At 43.7% G+C, this 12,454-nt stretch overlaps 1 protein-coding gene across 1 annotated transcript; it reads left to right on the forward strand.

Annotated features, from left to right (window-relative positions):
• The first annotated feature begins 1,037 nt into the window (after nt 1-1,037).
• SEM1 (SEM1 26S proteasome subunit) lies at nt 1,038-6,851 on the forward strand. Its single transcript, XM_072033626.1, has 3 exons — nt 1,038-1,232; nt 4,804-4,897; nt 6,671-6,851. The coding sequence occupies exons 1-3, from the start codon at nt 1,157-1,159 to the stop codon at nt 6,711-6,713; spliced, it is 213 nt and encodes a 70-aa protein (XP_071889727.1). The 5' UTR covers nt 1,038-1,156; the 3' UTR covers nt 6,714-6,851.
• Nucleotides 6,852-12,454: the final 5,603 nt, after the last annotated feature.

Consider the following 12,454-nt stretch of genomic DNA (forward strand, 5'->3'; position numbering starts at 1 on the left):
TTATGTTTTTCCTTAGAAAATTTGGGTGCAGTCAAGCATCTTTATATTCCCGAACATGCTGCAAAGTTCATAGTTTAGTTCTTGGTAAGAGAAAAAATAGAGGGCTTGAATAAGGGCCTTAGTGATGCGTGATCACAGATCTGTGCCAGTTTTTGATGTGGCAGACCTCTATCCACTTTATGACTTTATCTGTGCTCTCTGCTGAGAGCAGGATATCTGTCATTTGAACTTTCTGTTCATTGTTTGTCCAATATTAAATCCAGGACACGGTCTAACCCAGCTGTGCAAGCCATTGTCTCATGAACCAGCCCCTTGCAGACCAAGAAAAAAGGCAGCTCTGGCAAGGCAGCAGCTCTGCTATGAGTCGGGCACCTCGAGAGGAGCCATCAGGGCACCATGTGCGCACGTGCTCAGGGTGCTGAGTGCTGAATTTTGCCTTTGCTTATGCCACTGATGGGGTCCAGCACCCAGCCCAATGGGGTATTTCAAAGCTCTGGTTCTTGTGTGACATTCTGGGTTTTGCTGAGCGGCTTGGTGATGGTCTTCAGGACGTTTCCTTGCTTCTTGGAGGTGAACGGGTTGCCCAGGGAGCTGGTGGCGTCACCGTCCCTGGGGGTGTTCAAGGAAAGGTTGGACGTGGTGCTTAGGAACAGGGTTTAGTGGGTGACACTGGTGGTAGGGGTGGTTGGACGGGATGATACTGGAGGGCTTTTCCAACCCTATTGGTTCTGAGGGTTTCCAATTAGGGTTTCCAACCCTAATGGCGCTGGGTTCGAAACAGAGAGCCGGGTTACAGCTCAGATGGGCAGAAGGCTGATACTCGGAGTTTATAAACGTAGGGATTATAGATATAGGGTTTGTAAATACGAGTCAACAGCGAAGGAATGTAACAACCCTGTGTATGCGCTTGGTGTGGGGCTGCCCCACACGACGGGGCCATGAGGGGACCCCTGGGCGGGAACCCGCAGGTGCGGGGGGGCGGGGCCAGGGCTGGCGGCGGGCGGGGCGGGGCTGGCGGGGAGGGGGCGGGGCTTGCAGCCGGCCGCCGCCGCGCAGGCGCAGTGCGGGCCGCGCCCCGGCGCCATCCCCTCAGTGTCGGCGCGGCGCGGTGAGGGCAGGGCCGGGCTGGGCCGGGCTGTGCGGGGCCGCTCCGGGCATGGCGGAGAAGAAGCAGCCGGTGGACCTGGGGCTCCTGGAGGAGGACGACGAGTTCGAGGAGTTCCCGGCGGAAGGTGCCCGGCGGGGGTGGGGAGAGGGGCGGCGGCGGCGGGGGGGGGGGGTGCGGCCTGCAGGCCGCCGGGCCTGAGGGGCCTGAGGCCTGGCTGGGGGGGGTGGGGGGGGGGCAGGGCGCTGTCAGGGCGGCTCCGGGACCCCCGTGGGGATGGGGGGGGTCGGGGCCAGGCATGGGGAGCCCCCCAGGGCCTGCCGGGAGCGAGAAGTGCTGGGTCATGGGCTGCGGGCAGCGGTGGGAGCCCTGAGGTGGAAATGAGGCGAGGGGGGAGCAGCTGCGCGCTGTGACCGCCTCACATCGCGGCTTTCCCGGCGCTGCTGCTGCTGTGGGTACGAAATGTATCGAGAGAGGGAGTTAGGAGAGTTTGGGCCTCAATAATAGAACGCCCCATTGGGCTTTTGTAGCAATTTTATAGCAATATAGCCTTGGAAAGCACCATATTAGGGCACGGTTCTTCGCTGTGTGCTTAATTCTGCCAGTGTCTCAAGCTGTGGGCGGTGATAAATGTGTACGGCATGGGTGAAATGGTTATTGGGCTCTACCATCATCCTTATACGTGACATTTCTGTGGCCATACAGCCCTTACATATTCTGAAAATACTGTTTGCACTTAGAGTGAAAGAAGTTAGTGATGTAGCTGAGATGGTAGTTAAACTGAGAGGACCAGCCCTTTCTTCTTTATATGCTCCCTAAAGGTGCAAAAAAGGTTTATTTATTGTAAATTGAGTATTAGCTGTGAGCGTGAAGGAAGCCTTGAAGCATACTTCTGAACCTCAGATTGGCCACTGCACTCAGTGGCTGTCACAGCACTTGCTCCTAAGCCTTGTAGTGCTAAGAGTCTCCATTTGGTGTTTGCTGCTGATTTGAGTCTTTGTACTGATCTCAACTCCATCTTAAAATGCTGTGCCTTTAAGTTTCTCTTATTGTCAACAGCAGAAACTTTTTCATGATTTTATCTTCTCATTCAGTAATTTTTTTTTCACAAGAATTTTCAGACCACATTGAAAGTTATCATCAGTTGCTTAGGAAAGAGTCATGATAAATCTCTGATGAACCCCCTGTCAGATTGTTGTTCTTTCACATTAAAGCACCACTTCCTATACAGCAAAAAATCTTCAAGTTCTGTTGACGTGTTTTATTCTGAAGGAAATTAGGTGATGCAAACTTATATCACAGACAAAAATACTGGCATTTGGGGAACATCTACTTGGATTTTTTTTTTCTTGAAACAGTTTATCAATTCAAGTTTGAAATGATAAAATCCCAAACAGATGTGTCCTTTTTTATTTGAAATATTTCCTGACAAGTTCAAGCATGTGTGAACTCATTACTTACAAACTTATGTACAGTGCTTCTCAGAATGTAAAACATAATGTGAAAATTGCTAGGATTTTGGGTTATCTTCTACTCTGAAAACCACTTTGCTTCCCTCTCCCAAGTACAAAATATGGCAAGAAGTTATCATTATATAAAAATAATTTTTAAGGAGTCCAGCCGTGACAAGTTGATCAGAATCAACATGCTGCTGCTATTGTCACTGTACACCAGAATTCCCAAGTCCAATATTCTCCATGCTTCAAAGCGCAGATAATTCTACAGCACTCCTTACTGTTATTCCTACACAGGCGTGTGATGTTGCTGGAACGATTTTAGTGTGGATTTCAGGGGTATAGTGTCAGCATACACACTGCAGAATGTCATGGCTACACCAAGAAAGATATAATTTAGGCTTTACTTCACTATCTTTTTTTTTTTTCTCTCCCAGCTTCTGTTGTGGAAAAAGACACAGCCTTTTTGACTCCTCTTTGCTCACTGTGATTTGGAACACGCTTCCCCAGTCTCCCCAGCTCCTTTATGGTTGAAGCTGAATTTTTTGTGCTGGATACTAGTTACTATGAAATATACATTTTTTTTAAACTTTAAAACCTGAGCTACTTACACTAGTACATAGAAAAGCTTGACTTTGGTGTTCATTTAAAGCTGGTTTGAGCTGTGTTTTTTGTATTTTTAAAGTCCAGCTAGTGTTATGACCAGTAAAGTCTTTCTTTTGACCAAAAAAAAAGCTCATTACATATAAATTGGAAGAGCTTCTTGTAAGTAGTATTAAAATGAAACCCTTCCCTTTGAGTAGTGAGCAGTATGCTAGCCTCAAATACTGCATTCTCTTATGCTGCAGTTTTCCTTCACCTTTTCTTCCCAGTTCCTTCCTGTGCTCTCTCTAAAATCAGTAGGATTTCTATGTTCCTTTGTCATTTCCCTTTATATAATTTATTTGAGAAGGGGAGTTTAATTGTAATGTCTTCTACATCTGTGTCTTTAATCAGTTACAAATGTTTTTTTCCTGTTCTGGTGAATCTCAAGCATGATTTTTTTTTTTTTGCCTGTCTACATTAAAAATGCAAGGAAGAACGCACAGACCAACCTTCATTCTTATGAATAAAGTTGTTCACTGAGAATTAGTTCTTAATCTTTTACCCTAATAGCTCTTTTTTTTCCATCTGTCTGTCCATGTTTAATGTTACTTTGGCCCTTAGACCTCAAAGCTTTCTCTGAGTGGGCAGCAGATGGCTTACTGAATCGTAAAGGCTTTGGGGAAGAGGGGAAGAATAGCGTTATGTCTTTAAATATACCAGGAGGCTTTGAGAAATATGAGGTTGTGATTCTTTTTATTTTGGTAACATTAGAAAAAGTTACTGTTTGTCAGCAAAAGATAGCTGAAAAATTGTGATGGGATAGTTCCCAAATGAAGTAAACTGACTTGTGTTTACAAAAACATTCTGAGCCTTTCTGATTTCTCATTTTTCTTATTTTTCTGCACTACCAAGTTAGATTTTTTTATTATGAACTATCAAGCGGGTGATCAGTAATTTGTCAAGAGTGGTGTGCCAGGTTATTTTATTATAGGAAAAATAGAAATTAGGTTAGCAAATGGACTTCCAGCGTCTTGCTGCTGTGAAGAAATGGCTTCTACTATTTTTGGAACCCAGAAGTAGCTGGTTACTGGTAGCAACTGCCGTTGGCAGGTGCATCTTTCAATTTGCCTTTGCTTCTGCATCACAGATACGTTTTTGGCATTTATCCATAGCCTGTCAACGTCCGATGTGAGTGAATGGAGGATCTGAGTGTGTGTGTGTTTTGGCACAAGTGTTTGACGTACATTGCTTTTAATTGTGAGGGGAGAAAGAGGAAATGCAAACCCGGAACTGCACACCTCTTGTTGTGATTTTAGGAGTCAAATACTCAGTGTTTCTCTTCTCGTACTCTGGTGCTACAATTTATCTCTATGTATGCAAAATGTCCCTTCGGAGTGTGTAATCCTGCAAGCCATGGTGTGTAGTGTATAATTATTTTCCTACCAAGTTATATTTTTGTCATAATTCAGGATTTAAAAAAAAAATCTCACTGTACTGTTTAGTCTCAAATACTTAAGTATGATCTGAACATCTCTGTTATAGAGGGAAATTTGTTACCATTTGAAGCCCGCCTTACCCAGAAGCTGAGCTAATCAGTCAATAAGATGTGGTACTGAAGCAATGCAGCATAAAATATTTACCTTTTTTTCCTGCCTTTAGATTGGACTGGTTTAGATGAAGATGAAGATGCTCATGTCTGGGAAGACAACTGGGATGATGACAATGTAGAAGATGATTTCTCCAATCAGTTAAGGTAATTTGATTTTTAACTTACTGTTCTAGAAGCTGGATGAAATGTTTTAAACTGCACTGTTTAGTTGTTAATATCTGAAAGTTCTGCTTACTTTTAAAAAGAGGTCTGAAAAGAGGAATAAATGAAGGCTCTGCTTTGTGTTTATCTACCTAAAAGCCTTTCTGAACCAGACTTAAGGGATTACAGAACAATTGAGAGTACTGATGAGCATTTCATCTCTTAAAAATTGAACTGTGCATCCTGAGATATGCCTCATATCATCAATATGCTCAGGCTTTTGTGGTGTTACACAGCTTAAGACAGCACAAAGATGTGGAAAATCTGAATTGTGCTGCAATGGCTAATGGCAAGGGAGACAGGATTCTTTCTTCTGTGCTGTATGGTATGCAAAGTGTGGTAGTATATTTTTTTCCATACCTTCAAATAGTATTGCTGTTCTGTGACCAAATAAACAACTGGAAAATTTTGCCTAGAGCTCCCCTCTCGTGTGTTAAAGAGCATGCTGTTTGTGAGCAGTGATAGCAAAGCAGTGTTTATAACATCCTCTGAAAAGTGATAGCAATTCAGGTACCTCTAATCCTGTTGTTTAGTCTTCTTGGTCACTTGTAGCTTCGGTTAATCCTTTTAGTGATGTGTAATTATAACTTAAGTTGTTTTAAGAGTCAATACAAATTCACACTTTATAATTAGTCCTTCAGTATGTTGCATGCAGCGCAGCCTTCTGTAATACAGCCTGATTAAATGCTTCCTGGGATGATCTCTTGTAAAGGGAAAAAGTGGCCCTTTGTGTAACAGGCACAAGATGAAGCCTTTTGGTATGGTCCGTGTTTATAAGGCTGAAAGGCAATAAAATTGTAATACTGGAAAAGATGTTATTATGTAGTGAAACACAGACCTTAAAGGTGTGGCATAATTCTTGTTTACCACGTAGTTAACACGATAAGTTTTCAATCTACATCTTATAGCCTGTAGTGTTGGTGACCAGATACTTGTCTTAAAAAGATAGTTGGCAGTGTTGCTTTGTTGCAGAATATTTTTATTTCATCTTCAGAAAGAAAATGCAGCAGTTCTTCACTTCTAAAGTTAAAATGGCACATATGTAAACTAACCTGAGACGTAGACCCACAGTGTCTAGGTACACATGTGCTAACACTGGGATATAAAATGGTGTAGCTCTGGTTGGTGTGCCGGAGGCAGGTAGGAGGTGAAGTGGGGACAGGTTATGGGAAATAACCTTTGCTGTTGCTGACCTGCTGCCACAGCCAAGGTGAACAAAACAATCCTTTCTTCTCAGAATTCATTGCACCAAGATATTAAAATAGTGCTGATACAAAAGTATGTAAGGCAAATTTTGGAAGTACGTGCATTTAAATTGCTTAGATTAGTGAGTTCATTGAGTTTTAAGGAAATTTTAGGGATAACCAGTATAAGACAATACAATTTTTTTCCTAATGTGTTGTTACTGTCTTAGAGGTGCTGCTTTGCAGCATAAAGTTGTCCTTCAGCAAGAGTGGGGCAGAGGATAAGTAAATGTGATTAAAACAAATGTTGGAATTTTTCATATGGGATTTACTTCTAGTGATCCAAAGACATTAAGATGAAGTTGAACTGTAAAACAAGTGAGGTTAAGGTTATTAATGTGAATCAGGAAGCAGTGTTACATGTTCATGATATTTCTAAAATGGTAATATATTGTGCAGGGTACTTCATTTTGAAAAAATGCAGATGTCTGGCTATTGTATATTTTAATATACCCATCTTTTTTTTCTACAGAGCTGAATTAGAAAAACATGGATACAAAATGGAAACGTCATAGTTTTTGCTGATACGGAACAAACATTGAACTGTGGATAGACTATATTGAGAAAACATGGAAAGTGAGAAGACAGTAACATTATCTGCTTGGATTACTTATTGTTTTGTATGAAAAATAAAGTTTTTAATCTTAGCCGAAGTCATATGTTCAGCCTCTGCTAAACTGGTAACCTGTATTTCGGTTCTTAAATGCTTTGTGTGACAGCTCACAGAGAATGCTACTGGAGATCTCTCAGTGGCTGATGTTATTGCACCAGCTCCAGTGATGGGGAGTCAAATAAGCATGACCACAATGCAAACTACTGAACATCTCTGTCATAAGTGATGTGGAGTGTTTAAGAAAAGAAATCATGAAAGAAATAAAATGCTTCTGTATTCCAGTCAAAATGCAGCAGAGGTAGAAAGGATTCTTAGGGAGTAAAGTAATAAAGCTCATTTTGCCTTAAGGTTTTATTTCATAATGGTTTGGGGTTTTTGTTAGGAATTTAATGTGAGTACCAGTTTGATCGCCTTGGAGATAAAACCCACTTTTAAAGTGTGTCTTACAACAGCAGAATCCAAATTCTACAATTTTGTCCTGTCATTTCTCAACTTCGGTAAAGAAGAGACCTCTGTGGAGGCGAGAAAAGTTCTGTTCTCATACTTACTTAATCCTAGGAATCTCTGCTGAAATTGCCTCCAATTTGCCAGTTACAGCAGTTCATCTGTATCACACAAATGCCTGCTGAGAACGGAAATCAAACTTCCAACTCATTTCATGGAGGCCAACAAATAGTTGCCAGATAGATACAATGGTAGTGACTGGATTCGATTACTCTCTGAACTAGAAAACAGAAGGTGGAAATTACAAAACCTATTACCAATTCCATGAATCCTCCCCAAAGGAGCTGTTAAAGCTGGTGTACGCAAAGACAGAGGGAGATATGGTAATTCTGGAAATGTAGGCCATGATTGCAAATAAAGTCTTTTTTATAATAAAGGGACAAATATGGCTGTGTACTTACGGAACTCAAATTTGCTTTTTCAGTTTATTGCAGAGGAACGGGATTTTTTTTAAGTGAGTTTTCAGAATAAACGTATTAGGTGATGGATATGCTCTAATGGTATTAAATGCTTTCTTTAACCCCGTTCACTAATTAACAGTGTCTTAACTGCATGTATTAATGCAAAATGCTAGGAAGATGACAAAAGCAAATATCTCCTCCCCCAAGTTTAGGTGATAGTGTATTTGTGGTGGAGGAAAGATTTGCTGGGTTTCTTACTGGGAAAAGAAAGGGAGGCATCTTCAGGTAGACTGTCGTTGGCTTGAGTAAGTGGCTGGTTGTGATGGAAATACGCAGCCAGTACAGCTCCTTTCAGAAGAATGCAAAGCACCAAGTTCATATTTTGACAAGTAACAAATGAAAAGTCTGCGTACTGAGCGGCAAACAGCAATCCAAACATCCTTACGTGAGGGTTGGGACATTGAAAAGTATGTTGAGAACAATTCTGGGACTGTCGGTGCTACTGATGTGTTAATATTGGGAGGCTGAGTAATGAGGCTGACCGAGAAGAGATGACAGATGAATTATGGAAATGTGCAGAGCAATCTTTGGATAGGGGCAGCTGCTTTCCATTACGGGAGTCGGGAAACCTGGCTAAGGCAGCCCTATCCCATCAACTGCTAGCAGCAGGGGGAAGCCGTTGAGGCAGAAAAGCATCTTTGCCTCAAGAAATCTTGCTTACTTTTTGCTGAGCCACAGTTGCCTCCTGTTAGTATCTTCTTCTGCTTTCTTCACAGAAGCAGAATTAGAATGAAGTCTATCTCAATGCCAACATTCAGCTGATAGAACCTCATTGCCTTTTTTTAATCTTTTGAAGGTTGGTTTGATGACAGTTGTGTAACACTGTCTGCATAAGAGAATGTTACAAAGGTAAACAAGTTACACGCACAAAATGGTATGGGAACGTAGCTTACTGCAAAATCACAAAATCAAGCACCCCTCACGTTTTTTGCATGGTCATACAGGTTCTTTAAGCTTTGCTAGTGTAAAAGAGAAGAACATTTCAGCTTTAGATTGGCTTTTTTTTTTTTTTTTTTCTTTCTAAAAATATGCAAACCCAGCTGTTTTTGAGACTGAAGCTAATTTTTTTTTTTTTTTTTTTTTTCCTTTGAAAGCTCTGCTCTTCTAGAGGGAAGCTGAGGTGGTTGTCAGGGATGTCACTGCAGAGATTCACCTTAGTTTACCTGTTACACAACTTACAAAAAAAAATAAAAAAATCTCACAATGTGCTTGGAGGCTTGAAGTGTTTAGATTGTCCGTGTTGGGGGAAGTTTTCTTTGGAGGTTTCTTTGGGGAGCTAACCACCACGCCACCCTGTCCCCCAGCTGGTCTGTGAGACTGTTGGATGTGGTGTCCTCACCGGAGTTTGAACCACACCAGGGACGTCCCCAGATCCCTGCTGCATGAGGTTTTAGGAGGCAATGACAGCGAGGGGGAGGTTGCCTTGCACTGGCCTGGATGCTGAGGATGTCCCAGGGCAAAGCACCCTTCACTTAACTTGGGGTACAGCTTTACAAGAGGTCCATGGTTGCTGATGAGTTTGACTCTCTGACTTCACCTCGATCCTTCACAAGCTCTGCACGCTTAAGAAGAAATGCAGAGTCACAGAGAAGCACACCAAACGGTGAGCGGGCAGAATGCAGGTTATCCTTAAAGCCTTACAGCAGCTCTTTTGTTACCTCCGAAAAGCTCTTGCTCTTTTCTCACCGGTCCCTGCCTCCCTCTGCTAGCGTGCAGAGCAGCACGAGCGCAGCCCCTCTGCGTGCTGCTCGGCCCGAGCAGCGCTGGGTCGCCGTGTGTCACAGCAGCCTGTGTGTTTTATCCACGTTCTAGGATGTTTTCCACCGTTCTTGGGAGATGGAGAAGTATTTTCCCCTCTTTGAAGCGTACGCTCAGCGTGAGACCCCAGGACCTCACATTTAACAGTGTTCGGTGGTGGGTAAAATGCCCGGTGTGCTCCAGGATTCCTTCAGCTTCGGTTACTGCCGTGCACATTCAGCATTTCTGCCGATGGGGATTTATGGGGTATCAAGTCAGCCACCCAGAAAAGGAGGAACACGCATTACAACCTCTGCAGCTTTTTTAACGAAGGCGGCAAGGGCTCTGCAAGTCGCTGGCTTCCTCTGCTAGTTTTTCCTCGATTTTTTGTTTTTTTCTTACCCTGTTTTTTCTAGAACACCACCGAGGACTAATAAGTCCCCCGGGGGAGGGGGGTGAGCGTAGGAAAATACAGGATCATAAAATTAAAGACTATGAGAATACATACGCACGGAAAAAGGAATTTATACTGCACAGAGTTACGGTTCCAGCCTTTCCTATCTTCTAAGCATCTGACTTTGCAGCCCTAATAATAATCTTTTAATGCAGGTATGATTTTGTGTTTGCATAATAATGCAGCTAAATTTGGTTTAATTCCAAGGCATGTGGGGAAGTAAGAAGATTGATGCCCAGAAAGTTTTTGTGATGGAATTTTACTGAAGAGTGAATGTTACGTAACATTTCAAACGCGCTGCGATCCTTCAAGATGAAGTGTGTGATATAAATGTAAAATATTTGCAAACTATAATTTAGCAACCGCTGTAAAATCGCAGTCAGCATTCCAACCTCTTCCGTGCGGTGGGTGAGATCCTTTGTCAAGCGAGAGCTGAGGGCAGTGAATGTGAGATTCATTAAGTAATTAGATAGGAACATTAATTTCAAATTAATTTCAACAGTTGTCTCAGACATTAGCAACCAAATTAAGGAGACCAAAGGCAAACAGTAATGCGGCTTAATACTTTTAATAAATGAAGGCATTTGAAGTGATTTACATAAATCTGATGATGAGCCCTCATTTAATGGGCTCCCAGATGCTCCCTGCCTCCCCTTCCCGTTCACCTTTGCACGTTTCCAGGATGTGGCCACGCTCCTCGTCTCCCCAGCTCCCTCATTACCTCGGTCTTTTCTCAAACCCTCCCTACACGGGCTCCCTAATAAATGGCCAGGCTTTCTGGGATTTGTTAGCGCGAGCTGGAACCTTTTAGTGCTTCTGAACCTGCAGCGCTGCGAGGCACGGGGGAGCAGCGGAGCCACAAGTGACAAGGCCCCCAGGAAAATAAATGGTGGAGAATAAAAAAAAAAAATAGCAAAAAAAAAAAGAAAAGGGAAAAAAAAAAAAAGCAGATTAGGGTATTGGGGGCTGCTTGCCTCTGGGCAGGGCAGGGAGATGAAAACCAGCACATAGGCAAGCGAATGGGTCACATGGAATGGATAATGACCAGCCCTTTTCATCTGTCCTGCTGTGATCTCAAGGCCCTGGATGAAAAGGAGCAGGCACTGCTCTGGGTTGGCGTGGCACCTGATGGAGGCACGGCCGCCCCATGGGTTGTTCGGGGTGCAGCATAGCCCTGCCAGCACCCCACACTTCGGTCACCCACCGTACTTCAGTGGCAAAGGCGTAACAACTCCGCTGGTGCTCAGCTCAGCACCGCTGTCTTGCAGCAGAGCGAGCTGCTGTGGGTCCGAGATGCCCACAGAGGGGTGGGCAAGCTCTAAACCTGTGTCCCCCGGCCTTGGCTCAAGCCTGGAGGTATCACAACAGTTAAAAGAGTAATAATAAACCAGTTGGTAGAGACTTGATTGCAACTCGGTGGAGCTGCAGAAAGTGTGTGACTCATCTTAAATAGAATATATATATATTGCAGTTATAAATAGGCTCCTTTTTGTGGTTGCAATGACATATTTAGAAATTGCTGTTCTTTTTAAAAATAACTTTGATGTTATACAGATATTTGGGGCTTGCAGGCTGCATTGTTTATGGAGAAAATCCACGTTTCAGTGGTAACTTTTTGTCACACCAGGTATGCAGGGTAGTTTTACAGGCACAGCATCGGACTCAGTTCCCCTGCTTGGAGACTCTGAGTGAGCCAGAAATGATGCACTGCAGGAGAAGATGGAAGGGGTTGTGATGGTCATCAGTAAAGCTGCCTCAGCTGGGGAGTCAGGAGAAAGGAAAGAAGAGGCTCCCAAGTGAAGAGGTTGGGAAGGAGCAATGGATGATCTGGTTCATCTTCAGGGAACAAAATGTACGGGATCCCCTTTGCCTCTGGATTGAAAAGTCTGATGCGAGGTGAGTTCTCCTAGCCTGATGAAGAGCACATCTGAAAGGCAGAGGGAACTTGGTGCATTTGGTTCTCTGGGAGACAGCTGAGTGGTGGTCTGATCCTAGCACTCAAGTTCCTCTATGGAGAAGAAAATTGTCCCACAAGAAGATGGTTTTTTAACCACACAATATGGACAGTGAGACTGGAAGAATGGAAGTTGAAGTTAGACAAATTCAGGACTATTTCAGAGCACGAACCTACAGGAAACAGCAAGAAGGAAGGAAGGGCACAGTGAAGGCTGTTAACTTGTGTGGCTGTGTGCCCCACGAGTGTGCCAGGGCCTGCGCGGGAGGGGAGAGGTGCAGCAGGAGATGGAGAAGGGGCAGCTGCTGGGAGAGCCCCTCTGGGAGGAGCATCCCTGCAGCCAAGGCTTCCCACCAGAGAGGCCCACTGGTGCCAAAGCAGACGCAGGTGTCCCGTTTTGGGTGGGGAAATACTCATGAAGGACCATTTTTGTCTTCACAGGAGAATGCCTCCACAGTGCAGGCCAGTGACTTTTCTAGCTACGATGAGCGACATGCCCTGATCGTCTGCGGCACTTCAGCATCAGCTCTGTA

The sequence above is a fragment of the Anas platyrhynchos genome, chromosome 2, assembly GCF_047663525.1.
Source record: "Anas platyrhynchos isolate ZD024472 breed Pekin duck chromosome 2, IASCAAS_PekinDuck_T2T, whole genome shotgun sequence".
NCBI lineage: Eukaryota > Metazoa > Chordata > Aves > Anseriformes > Anatidae > Anas > Anas platyrhynchos.